The sequence below is a fragment of the Trematomus bernacchii genome, unplaced genomic scaffold, assembly GCF_902827165.1.
Source record: "Trematomus bernacchii unplaced genomic scaffold, fTreBer1.1, whole genome shotgun sequence".
Taxonomy (NCBI): Eukaryota; Metazoa; Chordata; class Actinopteri; order Perciformes; family Nototheniidae; genus Trematomus; species Trematomus bernacchii.
In genome coordinates, this window is record NW_022987973.1 from 12,292,191 (window position 1) to 12,316,485 (window position 24,295).

The following is a 24,295-nucleotide window of genomic DNA, read 5'->3' on the forward strand; positions in this document are numbered from 1 at the left end:
CTCAATAGCAATATGCAAATCATTGTTTTGCCTTTTAGCCCACAATTGTAATGTTTGCATTCAATCTTACAAGTCCCACTGCTTTCATAAAGTTGTTTTCGGCAAAAAAGCTCTAATTCCCTGTTGAACACTTTATGCCCAGCACAAACAGCAGACAGACATAGCTTGTTTCCACAGCTTGACTCTTAAAAAGGAATCAGCAAGGGATAAACACACAAACAACAAGTATTTTATTCCCCACACTTATGCTGTGGTGAAGGCCACTTCCCTCAGGCTACATTAATGTAAAAGTCCTATTGTGGTAAATATTGCTTAATATTAATAAAGTATGGCTTAAAGGTAAATATTTACATTATTCAGTTGAGGTTAGATTTGCTGCTGATGTTAGCTGTTTGAAAATTGAGAAACATTTATATTGGTATAAAGATATTCTGATAATATAAACAGCGCTTGTACTTTGTTAAGTCAGTTTTGAATTTGTAAGTTGGATCCCTTAAATTAGATTTATTTTCATATTTTTATTATTTATTCTTGGTGTTAGTAATGGTGTGCTGGGGCTTGACATTTTTTTTTTCTGGCGCTGTGGTGCTGCTTTGAGTTAGAGTTGAACCAGCTAGCTCCTACCTGAAGGCCACAGACGCAGACTTCATCCAACAACAAAAAAAGCATGGCAACCACCTGCAGTATGTCAGCTTCAAGGTATGAACTAATGATGAGGAGGAGATGGGGGGTAAAGTGATAAAAAAAGAAAGTGCAGTTAAGTGAATTCTTCTGAATGTTCAGTTTGAGTTAAAGACTCTTCGTTTTGTATTTTCTTTCTTCATGCTGCCCTGTTGGACAGCAGCAGAGAGTCGGCAGAGGCAGCGTGCAACATCTCACAGCTGGTGAACTGTTCTCTGAATATATTGGGGCTCATCTCCACAGCCAGGGTCAGCATCATGTGTCTGCCCAAGCCTCAGCCAAATTATTATTTAATTTACCATCTTTATTTGCAGGCAAGCTTAGCCACTTTCTTGTCTTAGTGACCTGCCGACACAATTTATACATTACATTTTGTAAGTTATAATTTTAGTTTGACCAACATTTGCCTTATTATTGTGGCCAAGTGCTCACATGAGCTTCTCTGACCTTACACATCATGTACAATGACATAATGTGTAGAAAAGCACTGATCACACACACACATACACCAGGCCTGGCGCCGCATTGTGTGATCAGTGGCTGGTTGTTTGGAGCAACCGACCTGATCAAAATGTGACAATAAACTTCAGAAAAGCTCAAATAAAATAAAAGTCAAGACATTTACGACACTAAACATTAACATTTCAGGCCTTCTTAATGGATAGTACTTTAAAAAGTGTGGCCAAACCTCATAAAGCCTTTCTTTTTAATGAACCAATAAGTTACCAATGAATGGGTGTCGGGCTATTACAAACTAAATGAAACCAAACTGACATCTGTTATAGGGATATCTACCCTAATTTCTTGGGACGGTTAATCTTGGAAGACAAATAATAAACGTATGTTTTTAATTCATGTGTCTAAATCTGGAGGTGCCTTGTGGACTTTTGATCACTAGAGCTGATGTGAAATAAGTGTTTCTGTTTAATTTATATCCCTTAACATGTTTCACATGCAAGTACTGACAAATGGAAGAAGTGATAGCTATTAAGGAGACTATGATTAATAATGATTCATAATGTATGACTAATTATTGTTGGGAATATGATTTATCAAGGACAATTATAGCAGACATAACGGTGCATTGGTGGAAAACGTTTTACATCCCTGGAACGGCAAGCACTTTCCCTTGGGATCTTGTTAGTAACAGGAGGTCACATTTGAGAGGAAATGTTGGAATAAAACACATTTATTAGCAGTCAATGAGTTAATTGGGCAGAAGTGACTGGATGACATAAATGTATAGGAGGTGACATTGATATAGTATTATAGACATTTTAGGGCAAAACACCAATTAATAAATCACTCCTAATTGTTACAATAAGACAATAAAGGCATCTAGTCCAAAAGCTACAGGGAGTTAGAACAGCATTGTCCGAATGTCTTTTTTCTCAGCCAGGCTGTGTAGATCTGTAGTCTCCTAATTAATGTTTTCTCTATCCCTAAATAAATCTACGCATCTGTACTTCGGCTGATGCATCAGTAAAGATGCTGGGTCATGTTGTGGTCACCTGGCTGTGCTTCAACAGGCTGTGACCCCTGGACAAGGAGATCATCTGCTTTGCCTGCACGCATTGGCTTGGGAGAGAGCAAGGTGTCCTGCAGTCCAATTATGGAGTTTGTCTAGAATGAATGGTGAAAGACCAGCACAGCTATCCATCATGGAGGAGGTACTGCTTCCTGATCATCGCTACGGGCTGGATGATATCCACTGGGAGGTGTTGAAGAATTTGGGTTGCGGACATAATGGCTGCAAGAACCCCTATGAGATAACAGGTTTTTTGGCCTCCACGTGTCTTTCTGCCTCCTTTCATCATCACCATACCTCTATTTGATGTCTTATATGTGAATGATAATGATGAGAAGTTTTGTCACTCAGATGAAAAATAACCTAAGGGACCAAGAAGTGGATGACAACATCCAACTGAGCTGGACGAAGCAGCCGGATGCACAAGTCTTCCAGAAGGAGAATAAGAAGAAGAGGAATGAGCTTTAATGTTGAATTTCTGTGTCATATTTTATCAGAGAAAAGAAAAACAAAATAGTGATAATAACAAACGGTACAATTTCAAGTAAAATATTGATCAAATACATATTTGGTCTCTCTCTCTCTCTCTCTCTCTCTCTCTCTCTCTCTCTCTCTCTCTCTCTCTCTCCCTCTCTCTCTCTCTCTCTCTCTCTCTCTCTCTCTCCTCTCTCTCTCTCCTCTCTCTCTCTCTCTCTCTCTCTAGTAGGGGCCCATAATTCAACACTCCATCTGTGTGTATCTTTTGTCTTCAGCTATGCTCAAATTCATTTTGAATTTTACATTACCTAAGTTAAATCATCATTATAAGTAAGCCATCCGATTAAGCCGAACCGCTACCGCAGAATTGTATTACTGCATGGAAACTGTAGGCACAGGAGCCTTAATGAACTACAGCATTAAAACCAATGGTGAGTAGTTTCAGTGATGTAAAAAGCAAAGTTGCTTCTGCTTTTACTGGCTTAAAAGAGAAAAACAATGGAAAAAATGTCAAAGTTTGGTCTCAGAAAAGCATATTTCTTCAAAATAAATGTTGTTGTCATTATTATTTTTGTATTTGAACATGTTTAATGGGTGAAGTGAATTTGGAAGCACTGCAACAGAGGAAGTGATTTTGGTGGGTGAGGGTGTAGCTAGTTATCATTTGTATAAAGTACATATATGCAAATTGTTCCATTTCAGAAATATATGATTCTGAAATGGGCCAATTTGCACAAGAAGCCTACTTCAAGTATATTTAGATGCAAATACGTTTGTTCTTTTACTTGAGTAACCTTTTGAATGCAGGACTTTTACTTGTAACAGAGTATTCATACACTCTGTACTTCTCCCACCTCTGGACACAACCCCCGGTGTGTGTCCAGAAGCTACAGTTATCTGCTGGGAGGGGAAGACACGGCGCTACACCATCCTGCTTTCACTTGAAAACTTTTAACAACTCAGTGAAAGGAATAGGCACACAAACACATGTCAGTTTTTGAGCTACCTTCCTAAGACTGTCGTGCTGAGAGGTGATGCTTGGTGTTGCTGGGATGACGGGCAGGTAAGATCTTTCATTAGCTTGGCTAACGTTAGCTTGTAGCAGACCTACACAACCGCTAGCTTTACCTAGCAAACTAGCTTGCCAACATAACCATTGGGGTAAAGTTAGCTCACCTCTTTTTAAGCGACAACATGTGTTATTATTAATTTATCATTTCGATTCAGGGTTACAGTTTGAAAGTTGTTTCATTTCTGACATAATGATGCGTTTATTAAATAATATTAGGCAAAAATAACTGTGGGTAGGGTTCCTCCCCTGATTGGAGCTAACTTTAAGATTAGCATGCTAGCTAGCATTTTAATGTTTTTCAACATAATGGGAATTATTAGCACTCACCGTCCCTGATCAGAAAGGTCTGACTTTTCAGGTCTGAATAATAAGACAATTCGGTCTGACAATTGTTGATTTATAGTTACTAAAATATAGCAAATTATTCCATTGCTATCATCCTAACTTGTTCGTGTTTTTGCCCTCTGTTTTTACATTACTATTGTTTTTGTTTTGTTTACTTTAAAGTGTTGTTGTATTCTTGTTTTAACCATGTTAATCCCTATGTTTTCAAAGGTAATGTACATCTACAGTTTATAATTATTATTACGTTTTTAATTATTATCTTTATTTAGAAATTACAGAAACTCACATTCAATACCTTGGCTCGTGAGCTACTGTACTTTAATTTTACAACTTGACTTAAACAGTTTCGGTTATTACCAAACTACTCTGAGAAAGTTGTAAGATGTGGCATAGCATTCAACTGTAAATTGAAAACACAAAATCAGAGTGTGGTTGTTGGTCTATTTTTTAGTAATTGTGTGTGTGTGTGTGTGTGTGGAGGAAAGGCTGCTCATCGTCTGTCAGCTCTGTTTCAGTACCTCTACTCCTTTACCAAATTAGGCTTTGGCGGGACTGTGAGTAGTGAGTTCCCCAACTGATTCACAAATTATGTTCCACTCTCCATGGTGACAGCTGCTGAAACAAGCTCAACAGTTGTAGGAGATATGTGAGAAATGATAAACATTGGTCCGCCTTGCATCCCAGTTATTTGTCAGCCCAACAGTTCACGGGGGACTCTGGGGACGTAATGTATTAATATGTATTTTCTTGTCTCATGCAACAGCATTGCTAATGCCCTGGCCAGTGCGGCCTGTGAGCGCTGTAAGAGCGGCTTTGCTGCCACTGAGAAGATTGTGAATAGTAATGGAGAGCTGTACCACGAGCAGTGCTTTGTGTGTGCCCAGTGTTTTCAGCAGTTCCCTGAAGGACTTTTCTATGAGGTAGTGTACTCAAATAAACATTGTAAATCATTTCACAAATCAACACAATGATAAGACATACTCCTCCTGTGTTTCTCTTGAGTTAAGGGATTTCAATATTTTTCTTTTCACAGTTTGAAGGAAGAAAATATTGTGAACATGACTTCCAGATGCTCTTTGCGCCTTGCTGTCACCAATGTGGTGAGTGTTATAGGGCCTCATTCATTCAAGGCATGCCCATATTTAGTATTTGTGGGGGTGTGCGAATCCCACATTTTGTGTAAATAATAAAGTCTATTGTATTCAGATGTAATAGGGCTTTACATGGTACTAGAATACATCTCTTGTGCCTGAAGTGAAGATTTTGTGTATTGTACAGAGTTCCTTGCAACTTTTTATTTTTTGGTGCACTGCAGTACGGTACATATTTCCATGTAAGCATCCCTGACCTTGTTAGAGAGTTCAGATCTCAGCATTCCTCACTGATCTTTAAGTCTAATCATACTTTTATTTAGAACTTCCCACTTGTGTTTAGATTACCCATGATGCATTTTAGTGCTCTGTAAGCTTAATTTAAATACTAGTGGACTGTGTCCAGGGAGAGACAAACGTGCTGTAATTAATGTAAATGGACAATTAAAATGCATTTAACATCAAAGTGTCACTCTGAGAACCCGATAAAAACACTGCAGAGCATTGTAGAAACTGCAGGACTCCAAAATGGAGCTCATTATGAACTACTGTACACTACCTAGAAAATGTCATTCAGTTTCAATAAATGTTGTAAAAGTCAAACTTGGACTCATATTGCTCTCTCACTTATGGTTTCCCTCAGGGGAGTTCATCATTGGTCGTGTCATTAAGGCCATGAACAATAGTTGGCACCCAGACTGCTTCTGCTGTGACATTTGCCAGGCTGTGCTTGCAGACGTGGGATTTGTCAAAAATGCTGGCAGGTACGTGTCTTATCTTATTCCATTCTTTATATAACACTGCGGCAGCCTGTGAATCAGGCAGGTTACACACACCTCAACCTGATGACTCGCAATTTGTATTGAAGTATTGAACTTTTAAGGAGCTGTGGCAGAGTATGTTGAACCGTTATGTTATACTGATTATACTTTCTTGACACACCTAACATTTTGTCCTCCTTCATTTACCTCAGGCACCTTTGTCGCCCGTGCCATAACCGCGAGAAAGCTCGGGGCCTGGGCAAGTACATCTGCCAGAAGTGCCACGCCATCATTGAAGAGCAGCCGCTGATCTTTAAGAACGACCCTTATCATCCAGACCACTTCAACTGCAGCAATTGTGGGTCAGTCTTCCCAAGCTAAACTATTATTAAGCGCATAACATGGTACACTCCAGAATATATAACCACATAACAATGATCTTTAATGTGTTTTAATATTTGTGTGTACACAGGAAGGAATTGACAGTCGAAGCCAGGGAGCTGAAGGGAGAGCTCTACTGTTTGCCCTGCCACGACAAGATGGGTGTCCCAATCTGTGGTGCCTGTAGGAGACCCATCGAGGGCCGTGTTGTCAACGCTATGGGCAAGCAGTGGCATGTGGAGGTTTGTCATCATGAATGAGACAATGTATAATACACTCAATACGACAAAACAATTGTGTGTTTTCAAAGTAATCAATACCATGTTGTTGTTTGTTGTTTCGATGGGATTACATTAGGAGTTTGCTCATCCTATTAAAGTAAATTGAATTGCCACCTTAATGTGTCAAACCCAGACAGAGGTACACAATAGGGGCCATTAAATCTAATTAAGAATATAACAAAATGAATGCCATTTGGTAATGGAAGTGTTTCTGTTAAATTCTTCTGCACATTAAAAGTTTGACTAAATGGAGTATGGTCAGTAAGACTTCTGACTTTGGTTGATAATAGTGACAACATGTAATGCTTGCCCCTTTCTGTGGTTGATATATTGTATGTTTAGACTTCACACAGATGAACTTTACATTCAGTAAAATTACCAATGCATATTAATCAATTACAAAAATGACTTTTGTACCAAAACATTGTTAATGAGATAATTATAGGCAGTAGGAGAAATGTGAGCACTTTTAAAGAGATACGTTCTCCTGAGGCAGAATAAGTTGAGTGTTAATGTGTCGAGGTTGCTGAATTTGATACTGTTCCACAGACTATCATCAGCGAATGGCAGTCAATTTAATAATTAATTATTTTTTGGCAACACTTCAGGATACAACAGTAATATTTCCCAATAGGTCAAGTCTATAACTTCCAAAAAAAACCTCAGTAAATAAACATATTCATATGAGGCTCATGTATTATTCATGTTGTATAGGCAACTGCTCCTCTAGTCAGTTTCTCATGCCTTCATTAGAAGTTTTCCCCCTCTCCCTCAGCAACATTTGTTTTTGTTTACAGCATTTCGTGTGTGCCAAGTGTGAGAAGCCTTTCCTCGGTCATCGGCATTATGAGAGGAAGGGGTTGGCTTACTGTGAGACTCATTATAACCAGGTAAGGAACACAAGTGCCGGGAAAATAATGACTTTGGAGGACATGACGGACATCATAATGTTGTACAGAAACCCACTCTCCTTGTTTCTCTGTTATCCAGCTCTTCGGCGATGTGTGCTATCACTGCAACCGTGTGATTGAAGGCGATGGTCAGTATCAATATAATCAAGCTCACATTTAGAATAAGCGTATTTAGTCATTTACATAAAATGTTGAGTTGAATGTTCATATTTTCCTTTTTTCTTCTCAGTGGTGTCTGCTCTCAACAAGGCCTGGTGTGTCAGCTGTTTCTCATGCTCCACCTGCAACACAAAACTCACTCTCAAGTAAGTGATGTGGCTCATCAATAGCCTCTTTGTTTACTAACTTATTGTGTATAATACTACCAGATTTTCTCTAACATTTAACCCCTACTCTCGTCTTAACACTACTACAAATCTTCCCCTTTTGGCTCTTCCCCCCTTTTCTTCCAATTTCTCCTCTTACATGCTTCACTTCACTTCTTGGTTACTCAGAGATAAGTTTGTTGAAATTGACCTGAAGCCGGTGTGTAAGCACTGCTATGAGCGCATGCCCGAGGAGCTGAAACGCCGCCTGGCTCGCCGTGAGCGTGATGCCAAAGAGCGCAAGAAAAGACCGGCTGTCTGTGTGTAGAGTTATGATTCTTTACAACTCACAACTCTGTCCGTTGGTTGGTGCTTTCTCCACCTCTTCCTCTGTTATTCTGTGCTGTTTCTTGCCTGGCTGCATGGCAAGATGTCTTTTGTCATGTATGATATGTGGCATGTGTTTTATAAAACATAAGTTTGGCACAATTGAGGCTTATGAATATATATATATATATATATATATATATATATATATATATATATATATATATATATATATATATATATATATATATATATATATATATATGATTTATCTGGTTCATCTTGATTTATCTGGTTAAGATTGTCTCTTTAAATAGTTTAATATATATAAAACAAAAATAAATTATAAATATCAAATTATTATACATTTTCAGAGTCCAAAATTACGTCTTTTAAAGATCTTGTTTTCTTCAATTAATATCCTAAATCCCAACAAATATTCAAAATATCTTCTTCATTTGCTTGCATTTTGGCTATTTGCATGTGTTTTTTAAGTTTCTGTGTGCTGAGCTCTCAGTCGCCGTAAGTGTTTGTAAATCTGATCTGTAGATAGACTAATCGCTTAACCTACTAGTTGTTTCAGCCATACTTCCATACTTCCATCAAGTTTCATGTTTTTATTTGAGTGAGATAATGAACTGCTGCACTAAAGTGTTGTTTAGTGTTGCTCCCTAAAAGTGTGGCCCTAATGCTAATAAGGAGACTGTGACTTGCAATACATGTAAAGCTGCAGTGATGATAATATTAAGAGAAAGATAATGCAGCTGCGAGGGAAATCAAAAAGGTAAATAAGGGCCAGAGACGAGTCATTGGTTTACATATTTAGTGCTGATGATGTCTTTCTTTTCGTTCTTTGCAGGAACAAATTTGTTGAGTTTGACATGAAGCCTGTGTGTAAAAAGTGTTATGAGAAGTTTCCTCTGGAGCTGAAGAAAAGGCTGAAGAAGCTCGCCGAGTCGTTGGGACACAAGTAATCTGCTTCGCTCAACAGCCTGCAACGCTACGACTACGCCTGAGATGGTAGAATATCCAGGAGAACTGCTGCATGACAACGCAAGGACCCGGTCTTATAAAGGTACACCAGTATTAATAATCTGGGATCCATTTAAAAAGGAAATATATATCACTGTGGTGTTGTTATAAAGGTGCCTGTTAGCAATCTTTTTTTTAACCTTTTGTTTCTTCTATATGCAAATGTTTTTATGTAACATTCCTAAATTGTCCAAATTACTTTTTCTCTTCTAGAACAGACATGTGGTGCTCTAGCTCATTTGACTTAACCATGAGCATGGGTGTTTCTCAATCGCGAGTAAAGCTGCTTCAGAGCCACTATTTCAAGCATACTACGTCATCGAGTGCCGCCGAAGTACTGTTCCAATCTCCAGTATACTTGGAAATCTACCGAGCCCGGCGTACTCCGTTTGGAGAAATATCGAGTCTGCACATGAGTAGACTTCGCGGTCTTAAAATCCCCACAATGCTTTGCGCACGGACCAATTTCCCCAAATCTGTGGCGGAAGATGTAAGGCGGGGCCTCTCATATGACGCACACCTGCACACTTGCTAGCGTGTTCCACACTTCGTTTTCCGAATGCCAGGAAGTATTCTTGACTCGCTTCTGAAGCAAGATTGCCGGCAGACATGTGCTACCAAGCAAGCGTACTCGCGATTGAGAAACACCCCATGATTACCAACTGCTATGTCTCAAATTATCTTGAATTTGAAAAAAAAGTTTTGATTGACATTATAATGATTTACACGTGTGCCTTGAATATATGAACTGTGTCTTAAAATGCGAATTACGGTTACATGTGAGTTACCTGCAGTTATTGTGATGCCTTATTATATCAATTTTAATTAGACAACGTATAATTTGAAAGCTAAATTGTACTAGCCTTTTAACCTTTGATATTTTTTTTACCTCAGTATGAATAATTACAACACAACCACTGTATTCATTAGGATGTTATAATGATGTATCCTCTTATAAAGATGAACAAAGTGTTTCAAGAAAGAGCCTTTCCCCGGAGCAAGGCTCATATACTAAACATTAAGTGTTAATTAATCCACTGGAAATAAATAAAATAAATATGAAATGGTGATGAACTGGTGCCTTTTGTCACTTTTCTATCCACCTGTCTTCTCAGCTTTGACTGGAATAATTGCTCTGTTTTTTCACAGCTCCTTAATCCCAATGTTTTGAAACATCAACAGTGAGTGGGAAGAAAATATTAGTTCAGACATTAGTAATAATTCAAATATTTTTAAAAGTAGTATATACTGTATGTTTTGAAGATGTGAGGTAGTGAAATGTTATTGCTTGTACTGTAAATGCCTCAGTTTGTGAGCCTCATATTTCTTAGCTAAATTAACGTTTGCAACTTTCCAAGGGAAATAGTTCAAAGGAATCCAAATGAAATGAACCCGTCAGCTGCTTATTTACCATGAGTACACTTTGATGTAAAAATATCATTACTGAGTCAGCACATTGCTTGGGCTGTTTGTAAACAGGCAACAATATTTAGAAAGATTAAGAAAGGCTACTGACAAAATAGTTGCTTGGATGAGCATTTTTATTTTTGGGACACTTTTTCAAATGCATTTTATTGTAAAGACTAACATTTTATTGAGTTTCATGACAGGTAAAATTACAGTTCAGTGCAGTTTACAGTAATTATATTTATTTTTTCTTAAGGATCATCAAGTATTCGAAACGTATAGTACATTTAAATCGGTCAAATACCAAATATATTTTGGCAAAATCTGTTCTGCCTCTGGAATGCAATCTTTCTGTCTATACATCACAAGGATAAACAACATAAACATACAGTTAATTGTCTATGGCATGGGAGATCATCCTCCTTATAATACACATTAATGGTTTCGAAAAAAAAATAGCTCAACACAAATTGGAATGTGTAAAAGCTGAAATCAGGTTGCAATTTTGTGCATGAAGGAGCCTCCTGTTAACCCTGCCAGTTGAATCGCCCCTAACTCTATGCTTATCTCCATGTGCATGTCATATGTTTGTGTGATAGAGGAGCAGAAAGAGAAAAATAGCACTTGTGGGGCATTATATTTTATAATGAAATTGTATTCTTATTTGTACTTATATATTTTTAGTTACAGAAAATGATTTCCAAGTAGAAAAGCAGTAGGTCTCTGTGTGTGTGTTTTCCTCATGTAAAATGTTTCACAGCTGATCCTTTGGGCCACCTATTATAGCACCATGACAGAAAAGAAACCTGACTCATAAGTCTTTCACAGCAAACGTTCTCCCTTTTTATAAAAAGAAAAGCACAGGTGTTATTTGTGACACAAACACTGGCTCCATGTTACTAAAGTGTCACAGTGTAGCCGTGAGAGTGTGACTGAACTAGCATGTACAATACCAGGACCAAGAAACAAAAGCAGCTTAATGTGATTCAGCCATCATATGTGCTTTTCATAATGTGAGATGTAGCAAAATGTAAAATGTGTCCATTATAAACACAATTGTACAATCACGTCAACTAAGGCAGATTTCTACATGATTGGACCTCTCGGTAACACTACCACTATGATTGTTGGGCTTTCTCTTCCTTAAGTTAACTGACTTTTATGTGATACTTATTTCTCATAGTTGCATGAGATTTAAAAAAAAATCTTAGGCAAGGCAAGTTGATTTATATAGCACCTTTCAGCACACGGCAACCCAAAGTGCTTTACAAAATTAAATAAAAGACATTTAAGAATAAATACAGTGGAAGCACATTATAAAAAGGCATTTAAAAAGCAAAGATAATAAAATGAACCCAACAGGTATAAAAGGATAAATACCATACTGCAGTTTGAATTTGAACAACTCATCCAAATGCAGCGTCAAAAAGTTACGTTTTTAATCTCAATTTAAAAGTATTAAGAGTTGCAGCTGACCTGCAGGATTCAGGGAGTTTGTTCCAGATGATCGGCGCATAAAAACTAAATGCTGCTTCTCCATGTTTAGTTCTGACTCTTGTAACAGAGAGCAGACCCGTCCCAGAAGACCTGAGACTCCTGGATGGTTCATACTTTTGCAGGAGATCGTTAATATAATTTGGTCCTAAACCATTTAGTGCTTTAAAAACCAGCAATAGTACTTTAAAATCAATTCTTTGGGAGACTGGAAGCCAGTGTAAAGACTTCAGAACTGGACTGATGTGATCCACTCTTTTAGTGTTTGTGAGGACTCGAGCAGCGGCGTTCTGAATCAGCTGCAGCTTTCTACGGGATTTTTTTGTGAGACCTGTGAAGACACCATTACAGTAGTCGAGTCTGCTGAAGATAAAAACATGCTTTTCTAAATCCTGTTGTGACATTAGTCTTTTAATCCTAGATATGTTCTTCAGGTGATAGTATGCAGAATTAATAACTGTTGTAATGTGACTGTTAACATTCTGAGTCCATCACTACACCTAGATTTCTAGCTTTATTCGTTGTTTTGAAGTCTGCCGACTGAAGCTCTGCGATGACTTTTAATCGTTCCTCCTTTGCTCCAAAAACAATAATCTCAGTTTTCTGTTTGTTCAATTGGAGAAAGTTCCTACTCATCCAGTCATTGATGTGCTCAATGCACTTACTCAGTGTTGTAATCGGAGAATAGTCTCCTGGTGACATTTTTAAATAAATCTGGGTGTCATCTGTATAGATATGATAACTTAGGTCATTGTTTTTCATAATTGGAGCCAGTGGTAGCATATAGATATTAAAAAGCAGAGGTCCTAAAATGGAGCCTTGAGGAACCCTGCATGTCATATTTGTCAACGCTGATGTGTAGTTGCCTAGAGAGACAATGTTTTTTCTGTCCTTTAAGTAGGAATCAAACCAATTTAGTTGCAGAAAGTCCCACCCAGTTTTATAGTCGGTCTAGCAATATGTTGTGGTCAACAGTATCAAATGCAGCACTGAGATCTAATAATACTAACACTGATATTCTGCCACTGTCTGTGTTTAAATGGATGTCATTGAAGACTTTAACAAGAACAGTCTCAGTGCTGTGGTTTGGTCGAAAGCCTGACTGGAACACATCAACACCGTCATTTAAAAGCATGAAATGACTCAGCTGTTGAAAAACAACTTTTTCAATCATTTTGCCTAAAAATGGGAAGTTTGATATTGGCTTATAATTATTCATTACGGATGTGTTTAGATTATGCTTTTTTAAGAGTGGTTTCATTACTGCAGTTTTCAGGGCATGTGGAAATACACCCGAGTGGAGAGACTTGTTTACTATGTGAAGTAGATCTGAGGCAATGCAATGAAAAACACTTTTGAAAAATCCTGTTGGAATAATATCGAGGCTGCAGGAGGAGGATTTCAGATGTTGAATAATGTCCTCCAGGTCTTTATCATTTATCAGACGGAATTGTGTCATGATGTCTGAATTGATTTTAGGTGGACACAGGGACATAATCAAGTAACACAAGCCCTTGTAGCTGAACAAAGTGAATGTAATGACTTTAAATAAACTTTAAATAAACTCCTGAACTCTGCACACGTGTTGTTACTGTAAAAAATGTTAATAAGTGTTACACATGCACATCATCATTTTATGGACACTGGATATGGATTGGAGTCTTACATGCTGCCGTTAACCAGATTTGGATTAGGCGAGTACTGATTAGGCATGTGGAAGTGAAATCCTGATGGATTGGCCTGAGGTTGAGAAGCTGTCGGGGCCATGTTCTTGTACGGTGGTCGGAGACGTGATGGTACACCCAGGAAGTGCATTCTGAATCTTGTCCATTCACCAAAGGTCATTTGTAGGAGCTCTTTGAGGTCGTCTGTATCACCAAAGAGCAGGGCTGAACCATTGAGGTTATTTCTTCTCACAATATCATTATACTTACTGTGGTAGTCCAGCCTCTCCAACTACAAAAAAGTAGAAAATGTAAGCATTATAAACATAAGAGTAAAAGGATTTAGTTTCGTAATCCTCCCTATGACTACTAAATGTATATAAACTTCCTTTTCTGTTGGATTTGCAATAGTCCAAAAAATGTTATGTTTTTGCTTCAGATATACATAATTTTCTTCTGCTGTATTTCTGATAGAGTAGCTCCACAACACGTTACACTGCACTTGCTGTTACCACCCGTGACCACATGTGTTTCCAAATCAATCCAGACTGAAAGCTTAAACATTACAACTTTTTTCTTACCTCTTTACAAACATCTTCTGTATCCATGTTGATGATGGTTGTGATTGGCAGAGGGGCTAGGTTCCTCATCCAGCCAGAATCTTTCAGCCTGGATGTCCCTCTGATGTGAGCCAGCTCCTTCCGGATTGAATGATCCAGGTTTACTGTCGAACCTTCAAAGGTCTTCAAGTCCTTTACGGTGAATTTGAAATCTACTGTGAGAAATCTTTCAAACATTTCAGGATCTCCATCCTGCTCGAGGAGGTCCTCAATCTGTGCACTCATCACATACAGCTCTGCCCTGGATTTTTGGAAGACTTTCCACAAGGTTTTTGAATCGTCAGCCTTGGGAACATTGTCAAGTTCAATATCTGCTCTCTGCTGAGCGTCTTCCACACACTGGAGGATCCAGCTGAGGCGGCAGGGCCACTGATTAGCTAAGACCACCCATGCAGCGATGTATTCTGGGTTAGGAAGCTCTTTCTGCAAGGCCTTCATGATTATCACAGTCACTCGAATGGAGTTGATCACCCTCCTCATAGACGTGGCATCCTCTAACATGTACTTGTTAAGATTCCTCTCGTTGCTGTTCAGGATGCTCCTAACCAACTTCTCTACTTCCTCGTCCTTTACATCCAGTGCTGCTGTATTTTTATCCATCAGTGGATATGACTCTTGCGTTTCAATGGCCAACTCCACTGAGAATACATCTGAGGAAGACTTTTCTTTTAGAGCCACAGTTCCTTGCTTATATTTGCTCATGCTTAAGTCATCAGGGGATTTTGAATTGCTAGTGAGGCTGTAAAATAAACTGCGCTTTGAGTCATCGCCCAGTGGTGGGACTGTAAAGGCCAGAGTCACAATTCCGTTCAACAATGCATAAGCTCTGTCTTGTTTGCTGAAGCAACCATCTGCAAAGTTCACTTTCTGTACAAGAACATCTGGATCTACAGACAGAATGGAAATATATGGACTTTCCTCATCTGAAAGCAGAATGTTAATGGCATCCAAAACTGCAACAATCTTCTTTGGGGAGCAGCGGTCGAGATTGGTGATCTTCAGTACCACTCGGATCCTCCTTCTCTCAAACACCTCCATAAACTGGATGAATTGAGACAGAAACCACATTTCTTTCCTGACGTCGTTCATGAAGCCAAGTTGGCTGCTGACTCGCTCATTGTCCATTCCCTTCCTAATGTTCAGATCCTGGCTGAAGATGAGGTTCTTAACCATCTGAACGACAAACCTCAAAGCGCTTACTGCAGGGAGTCCAATGGAAGCGATGATCAGGCCCTCAAACACTCCCACATAGCTTGTGTTTGTTCCATTCACTGCTCCACCTGGTTTCATCTCAGGATTGGGAAGACCAAAAGTCAACATGAAAACCAGGATTAAAAGTGGTACCATGAGGATGGACAGGAGGAGAAACCACAGAGGGCAGCAGCAAACCTTTTTGGACCTCCAATGGTTGAGACCATCCTCCACACTCTAATTTTTTTTAATAAAAAACAAACAAGATAGAAAAATCAGACACAGTTAGACGTTACTGTAGTGTGTTTAGTCAGGCTAGTGGCATGGCTAGATGGCTAGTTCTTTCAAGTGAATAGCCTCACACTTTTAGACAAGTTTGCTATAAATTGTTGTGCATTCATTTACATTGCCTATATTAGCACTACCATTAACCTTTAGCTGCATGTCTTAAGCGCTGATTAGCACATGTTAACATGTTAGTTAAAATCCTAAACCGAGAAGGTTAGCATTAAGAACCGCTAGTACAACTGTACCCTCTTTGTGTAATAACCTAGAGAAGTGAAAATAAATTCCCAAACCTTATTCTGGACTTCCATTTCTTCATCATATTGAGCCACACGATAGAGTACAATCTGTAATTTCCCAAAGCTCATCTGCATGGCCTGAAACAGCCGTATGGCTAGCCCGGCCCACAGCAGGTCACTGCCTGCAAAATGCCACGCACTAAAATGTACATAAATGAATCTGACGTTATGGTGCTGCTGATTGTCCTCTGTCCAAATGGGTCTGTAGAAGAGCATTCTTCCAATGAGAGCTAGAAAACCGCCAATTGATGGGCTAGCTGAGCGAGGCCGGAACCTTCCTTTGTATTCCTGCTCAATCCTCGACGCTTCCTGCTTCATGTACACTGAAGAGTCACAAAACATAGATAATATTATTATATAAGATACATTGTTTATGCTTTTTGGGTACATATATATATATAAACCTATAATTCAAAGCAGAGTGAAACACTGAGATGTAGGTAAAACACCATGCTGGGTAATGGCTTGGACTTAAACAGGATATAAATAGAAGTTAAGTGGAATATTATAGCCATAACTTTGGTACTTAGACTTATTTAGCTTGCACCAACTCTGGCCATGGTGCTAGACCTGAAACCAAAATAATCAGTCTGCAGGAAAACTAATGGTATGCAAAAGATTGTGCTTTTCAATCTGTAATTCCAATGTAGAGCCATTGAAAACCATATTTATTAATCGGTTTTAAATCCTTTCAAAGCGTTATATTTGTATCAACAAGTCCTCCAACTCATACGACCAAATAGGTTGATTGTTCAACAGCTTATTACGACCTATAGTCACGTTTTAAAGTTTAGCACCTCTAGTGGTTGTGTAAGAAACAACAATTTGCAGCATATCGGCCAACCCAGTCTCACGGCATTTCGTGTAATAGTCACGAAATAAATGTAATCTATTGATTCGTGTTCACCAACACGATTTTCCCATTTCTTTCGTGTCACACAGAACGATTTTAAAAACAATGTATTTCTATTGGTAGTATGTTTCGTGCCTGCACCACGTCTTTTTGTCCGGTCGGGTCTTGGAAGACCGGAAGCTGTGTGGTTCATAAAAACATTTTCTTACTCAATATCAAGCCACGATTATTGTTTTTATTTTAAATTGTATAATGTCGGACTTTCTTTTGCCGTCCGCGAGGAAAATAAATGGGGCTCAGAGCCTCAGAATACTAAAATCTGTATTCTTTAAATCTTTTTTTCCTTCTAATTTGTTATTATTTACATTGCTTTTAAAATCGTTCTGTGTGACACGAAAAAAATTGGGAAATCGTGTTGGTGAACACGAATCAATAGATTAATTTCGTGATTATAACACGAAATGCCGTGAGACTGGGTTGTATGGGCTGATGCTCCCGTTGACTGCAAACGCTCCGGAGGGTCGTTATTCACAAATAACCCTCTCTGGAAAATCCTAAATTGTAGGATAGTTTGGCCATTAAAATGCTTTTTGATTAGATTTCTAGCGAGAAGTGTATATTGTACTCTTAGAATCTACGTCCAGTGGATGTGTAGGATCTATAGTTTGATAGATATTACGAAGATTATTTGAGGTCAGGAGGACGTATACGTCTTTCCCCCTATTCATTTCTATTGACGGCAGCGTCCATGTAAAGTTAGCGTCAACCCTCACGGGGTGAAAACAGTATTTCTGGTCTCGAAGTTTTCATAGTAAAACCGTATTCCCCTCACTGTCAAATGATTTTACAGTGATATCTGCAGTACTCATCAGCTAAAAAACATCAGTTTATCCTTCTTAATTACACAACATTAATTGATTTAAATTGTGTGCAATGCTTTTGTGTTTTTCCCTTTCAATTCTGAGAGACACATTTCTTTTTTCAGAGGTTTTGATTGGCGAAAATATCTAACTACCCTTAATCCTCAGCTATCGTTGAAGTTCCATGAAGTTTTGATTGAATTATTTTCCCCCCTTTATTATCTACATTTAATGTCCCATAATGACAAGGTAAAAATGGGATTTTAGGAATGTTTGCAAATTTATCAAAAATATGAAATATCCCAAATAAGTATTCAACCTTTCGGTATTTGAAATTTAGCAAAGGTGCCCCTCATTTGTCTTGATCATCTGTGAGTTCTTTCCAAACTTTGATTGGAGTCCTCCTGTGGTAAATTCAGTTGAATCAACATGACAATATTGTGTCCAAGCACAGTTATGGGAAAAGCATGGAAAATTGAAATGGACTGTATTGGAAGTTTCCAAGAGCACAGCCTATAAAGACTTTAGCACGGTGACCGTGTTTGCGTGTTCTAGCATTATACTAGGTGACGTCTTAAGCTCTGTTACATTTCTAAGGTGGCCAGCCCAAGTCTTTGTGTGGGAAACACTGGTGTAGAATCATTGATAAATAATTTTTTAGCATAAAGCTGAAACACACATTTTTTTGAAAAAGTTAAGGGGTGCTAACACTTTCTGAATGCACGGTTGTTTTTGATTTATTTTGCTGTCTACAGTGTTTCGGAGAATAATGGTATGTGTACTGAACACAAAGATCCCCCAGAGGCCTACGGAGCAGAATTACAATGTCTACTTTCCAGTCAGTCAGTTGTGAAAAAATCATTTAACTATGAGCCGGCGCTGAGGTGGTGCACAGCCCATTCATATGCCAAGAAGTGCCTCAGTGATTTTTATCACTGCAGGGGCTATGTCAGTGCAAAAGAATAAACATTAGGTTTATTCTGCCACAGCATTTAATTAGCATGTGCAGTTTTTACAGTCAACATATACCGTTGTTTCAAAAACTTCAGTCATCATTACAGTGTACTTTGTGGTGTCAGTAAAAAACAAAAAACGGTCTGTTTGCATGCAAACGGTTGAAGTTGTAGGTTTGATGCCAACCTATTCGTTTCGAGATAAGATCCTAAAACTTATATTTGTTCTGTTATGTACATTTGTTGAAAACTAATGCACTTCACTACTCTTTGCACTTGGATGCAAACTGCATTTTGTTGTACTCGGTGCAATGACATTAAAGTTGAATCTAATCTAATATGAGGTTCCTATAGACTTTAGACACTGCCTGAGTGCTCAAAGTTTTCATTTAAAGATGTAAGCAGTCAAAAGAAACGACATGCTGGTACACCGAGAGTGTTAACATACCTTCCATTTGTCCGAGGATCATGTTAAGTCGATTCTGACATGAAGAGTAGAGTCCTACAGTGGCAGGTGATGAAACTTTTGTCAAGGTCTTCGACAATGCATATGCATATATATCATCTGAAAAGAAATTTGGGACACAACATGGATAACTCATTTAATATTTAATTTTACATTCTGAAAAACATTAGTTAATATCTTTAACCACAGTCTTCTAATAGCAAAAACATAACATACAATCAATAGCTCAATAGATATTTCACAGATTTAATCTGAGAAAATGCTCAAAGGACTAATCTTTACTGACATCGTTCTTGGTTAAGAACATTTCTGCTCAATAATGTTGAACTGAACTGAAATTACAGGTATACTCTGTAGTACATAACACGTGTTCATTTAGGAATTTATATGGTGAGCTTATTCATGCATATTGAAGGAGTGTCTAACCAGAAATACATGCTCTGTGCTGTGCATTCTTTGCTACTTGATTAATGACAACAATTAAGAAAAACAAGTCATAAAGAAGGTGTTTCAAGATGAAATACTGCTGGATAAATGATGAAAAAAACACATGAGGGAAAACAGGACCCTGCATTAATGAGCTGCTCATCCCTGGTTTAGATATTTTTGGCGTTCAAACTCATTCATACATTCATTCTTATATTCATTCATTCATAAACTGCAAACAACTCACCTTTTGTTGGATTATACATGATTACTGTGTGGTGCTTGGATGTTCAGCTTTCAGATAAGTCCCCTCAACCTGCGAAGAATGAAAAACATAAGGAACTCAATGCAGACTGTGGAGTTGTGTGTGTGTTTCTGTTGGTGTGTTCTCCGTTTGGTAACAGGTCCCTCCTGTTACCAAGCCGATTTAGCTTTTATTCATTTCTGGAGGATACCAAAACATATCTCTTACTAGTAAGAATGCGAGTTCTTGATATCAAAAATGCAATTCTTACTAGTAATAATGTTTATTTCTGATATCAAAAATAGAATTTTAACTAGTTAGAATGCAAATTCTTGATATCAGAAATTCAATTGTAACTAGTTGTAATGTGTATTTCTGATATCAGAAATGTGATTTTAACTAGTGAGATTTGCATCGTTTTTCTCATTCATTTCAATGGGAGTTGGAATTTGAACTAGTTCAAATGCCAATTTCTGATATCAGTAATTTATTTGTTACTAGTTACAATTACATTTGAACTAGTAAAAATACCAATTTCTGATATCAGTAATTTATTTGTTACTAGTTACAATTACATTTGAACTAGTAAAAATACCAATTTCTGATATCAAGAATTCAATTTCAACAAGTCGAAATGCCAATTGTTGATATCAGAAATACAATTTGAACTAATTCAAAATCCTTTTTTTGATATCAGGAATTCAATTGTAACTAGATATAAATAAAAATTGAATTATAACTCGTAACAATTGAATTCCTGATATCAAAAAAGGATTTTGAACTAGTTCAAATTGTATTTCTGATATCAACAATTGGCATTTCGACTAGTTGAAATTGAATTCCTGATATTAAAAAAAGGATTTTGAACTAGTTCAAATTGTATTTCTGATGTCAACAATTGAATTACTGATATCAGAAATTGGCATTTGAACTAGTTCAAATTCCAACTCCCATTGAAATGAATGAGAAAAACGATGCAAATCTCACTAGTTAAAATCACATTTCTGATATCAAGAATACACATTCTAACTAGTTAAAATTCAATTTTTGATATCAGAAATAAACATTATTACTAGTAAGAATTGATTTTTTGATATCCTCCAGAAATGAATAAAAGCTAAATCGGCTTGCCATACTCCTCGCTGTATATAATGCCTGATTAAACAATGGTGCTCTCAGTCATCAGTGAGAGGAGCTCCCATGCAAAATCCCAGTCATTTTGACAACCCTTGTGTTGTTTAAGCACACTCAGTTTAACTTCGGGATTGAGTGAGAAAGATCTGTTTGTTCATGTACTTAACACCTCTACAACTACATTGAAAACACCACAAGTGGAGTAAATGTCCTTGAGAGTGCTTAAGCAGCAGAAATAGCCATTTTCAACCCACATGTTATTTTTTCCTTTTGTTCTGAGTGTTGATTGACAGGCACTACAGTGAGTTGTTTTATGGGTATGATCTCTCCGTGAATGCAGGCTGTTCTTTTTTATGTGCGAAAATGTCAACAGTCAGGCTGAGTCAATGATTACCTTGCATTGCCTAGTTCTTTTCCCTGCTGGCAACATATTTTCTCTCCTTGTTTCTTGTCTGCACATGCCTAATGTACACAGTGGCCCCCAACCCCCGGTACGCAGCCGGTATTTTGGTCTATTAGACTCTAACAGACTAAAATAAATCTTAAAGATATGTTTAGAGAAAATATAGGCTTTGCTTTGAATGTACGTGTGATATAAATGTTAACAAACAATACAATATTATTGTAAACCATAACACTTTAATTATGTTCTAAGCACCCATTAGATAATAACTGATATGGCAGAAATGTGTTAAAGGAGAGGTGTCATGGCCATTTCCACTGATCATAATTCCATTGTTGAGGTATACTAGAATATATTTATACTGTGCATTTTTTCAAACTCACATTGGTTTCTCATACAGCATCTCTGTAAACTACTTGTATTCACTGCATTTCACTCTCTGCCTTTAACGGCTCGTTGTAGCTCCAAAAGCTCCAGCCCCCACCCTCCCTGTGAGCACAGTGTGCTCTGATTGGTCGGGACGTTGTGAATCGCGCTGAGCTCCGTGGAGGTGTTGTTTCCTTGTTTAGCATACATAGCGAAACACAGCCAAACTCATCCTGAGCACACACAAAGTCACAGTCGAAGTAAAAACAATAAGTGTGGCTTGATATTGAGTAAGAAAAAGGTTGATAAACGCTGTGAGAATGGGTCTGCAGAGAGAATTTTGCCGCGATCCCAACTGTCTGTTATCAGCCTGCAGCCAGGGAGGAGAAATCAGCAGAGCTGCCTGTGTGTGAGGAAGTCCGTGGATTGGTCAATTTGGACCAATCAGCGGGGGCTTAGCGTAACGGCTCCGCGGACGTAACGTAACGGCTCCACGGATTGGTCCATTTCGTTCCGGGTACGGGATTACATCATCCCGTACCCGGAAGAATCAAATGGACAATAGCCGCGTTCACACCGGAGTACTTTTCACCGTACTTTTCACGTTTAGTTCCGTTAGTACCCCTTATGTCGCGTTCACACCAAAAAGAGCACTTAATCTCGGGAACTTTTACCCCCATTTTTAGTGCCTGCTGAGAGATGGTACTTTCCTGGGGGAAAAAAGTGCCCCAGTTCTGATTGGCTGGGCGAATTGTAAACCACGCCCCGTACAACTCTGAAATGTTTTGTAGAGCCACCATTTTATTATCCTGGCATTAGCATTATTAGCATTAGCATTCGCCCAGTGCACAAACGCAGAGAGACTAACTTATGGCAACACAAAATAAAACATGTCCTGAGGAGGTGTCGGCGTTCTGGCGATTTACTCGGAAGGCTTCAGTAGCAGCTGGGAGTCCCAGCAGCTTCTACTGAAGCCAGTCCCCAACTCCGGGGACTTCCGGCCGGGGACTCCGGGTGGCAGTATACGCCGTGAAGTTGTTTGCGGCCTGCCAGTAAACCCAAAGCAGAAGAAGACGAAGTGACGTCAGCAGCTCATTTGCGTAATCTTCCCTCAGGGAAAAGTACTCCGGTGTGAACGCGATTTGTACTAAATGCCCTGGGGTAATAAGTGCCGGGGCACTGAGTGCCGGCACTAAATACAGCAAAGTACTTGGTGTGAACGCGCCTAATGACGTATCTCCAACTAGGCGTTTTGGGGAGGTATTTTCTGTGTTAGAGTTTTACTCGCTACAGGGTGTACTTTGAGGGTTTTGACTCTGCACACCGTTTACATGCATAAAAACCTTCATAACACACAAGGGGACGGGTAATAACCGGAAAAGCATGACACCTCTCCTTTAATAATGAAACAAGCTTACCTGTTTATGTTCCAAATGTCAGTCCTGATCTTTACTTGGACTCTTAACATATCCAGAAAGAGGAAAGGACCATGCAGCTAAGGTGTGTTGAACCTTAAACCCACATGACGTGAGTGCTGTAAAACTTTACAACACTGATAACAGAAGGAAAGAAAAGGCAACTGGTAACCACAGGCAACGTCTTTGGGACTGATATTTACCAGGAAGTGAGGTCACAATCTTTTTGTCCATTCTCCTTTTCCAATCTGTAACACCATACTACTCCTGCTGCTCCCAATTTTCTCCCTATTCATATCATCTGAGTGAAGTGGGTAGTTCCTGAAAGCATTACAAGGTACAAAAATCCCCATTTTCTTGATAGCTTCTGGCATATCCAAGTTTTTAACTTCTTGCAAAAATGTAACAAATTGCCATGCCGGAGCCTAGGTCTGCATGTTTCCTGAACTGAATTCCTAGTTTGAAGCCCCTCCGGTTGGGAATGGCTGGATTCCTCTTCCTGAACTGACATGCAAAGTGTTTAAGATGCCCAGAGCAGTATTTGTTATGACATAACTGGTTAGTCAAGCTTTGACGAACAAGCTCGAAGCCTGATTTCCCTTGGCTTGATTTGTTTAGTTTCTTGCATTAGCTTTACCATCTGGTGTCGCAGTATACACAAGACAGGTCCTTCAAAACCAACTACGAATAAACTGTGTATGTAAATAATGTCAAGTTGACTAATTTAATACATAATGTTCCAATGTTATATTTAAAACATTATTTTGTTGAAGGTTGAAATTAAAACAAAAAACATTTCTATTAAAATTGTCATTTATTAAAAGATGGCTCCAAATGTATTTAAACATATATCTATATAATAAGTATTGATTTATATTAACAGAGAGCTTTGTGTGCACAGTTAGAGACGGATACACCATAGAGACAATCATGCATGGGATATTTTAAAGTTGTTAACATACATGCATCAAATGCACATTGGTGTCAATACGTAAACAACCTCACACATAAGCACCAGAGAGC

General features: G+C 38.4%; 2 protein-coding genes across 3 annotated transcripts; one reads left to right on the forward strand and one right to left on the reverse strand.

Moving 5' to 3' along the window:
• The first annotated feature begins 3,534 nt into the window (after positions 1-3,534).
• LOC117471773 (LIM and senescent cell antigen-like-containing domain protein 1) lies at positions 3,535-10,266 on the forward strand. 2 transcript variants are annotated; one of them, XM_034116987.1, is made up of 10 exons: positions 3,535-3,749; positions 4,867-5,023; positions 5,137-5,203; positions 5,838-5,958; positions 6,168-6,317; positions 6,428-6,578; positions 7,415-7,507; positions 7,608-7,656; positions 7,758-7,833; positions 8,023-8,266. In XM_034116987.1, exons 1-10 carry the CDS (start codon positions 3,721-3,723, stop codon positions 8,159-8,161), a joined length of 1,032 nt encoding a protein of 343 aa, XP_033972878.1. In that variant the 5' UTR covers positions 3,535-3,720; the 3' UTR covers positions 8,162-8,266. The 2 variants fall into 2 exon arrangements, with proteins under 2 accessions (XP_033972878.1, XP_033972877.1); XM_034116986.1 differs by lacking the exon at positions 8,023-8,266 and adding an exon at positions 9,020-10,266 and having other exon boundaries at positions 3,546-3,749.
• Positions 10,267-13,150: 2,884 nt separating this feature from the next.
• nkpd1 (NTPase, KAP family P-loop domain containing 1) lies at positions 13,151-23,475 on the reverse strand. The gene is made up of 6 exons (XM_034116830.1): positions 23,276-23,475; positions 19,958-20,026; positions 19,267-19,383; positions 16,147-16,475; positions 14,339-15,805; positions 13,151-14,049 (listed from the first exon to the last, which is right to left on the reverse strand). Exons 2-6 carry the CDS (start codon positions 19,974-19,976, stop codon positions 13,756-13,758), a joined length of 2,226 nt encoding a protein of 741 aa, XP_033972721.1. The 5' UTR covers positions 19,977-20,026; positions 23,276-23,475; the 3' UTR covers positions 13,151-13,755.
• Positions 23,476-24,295: the final 820 nt, after the last annotated feature.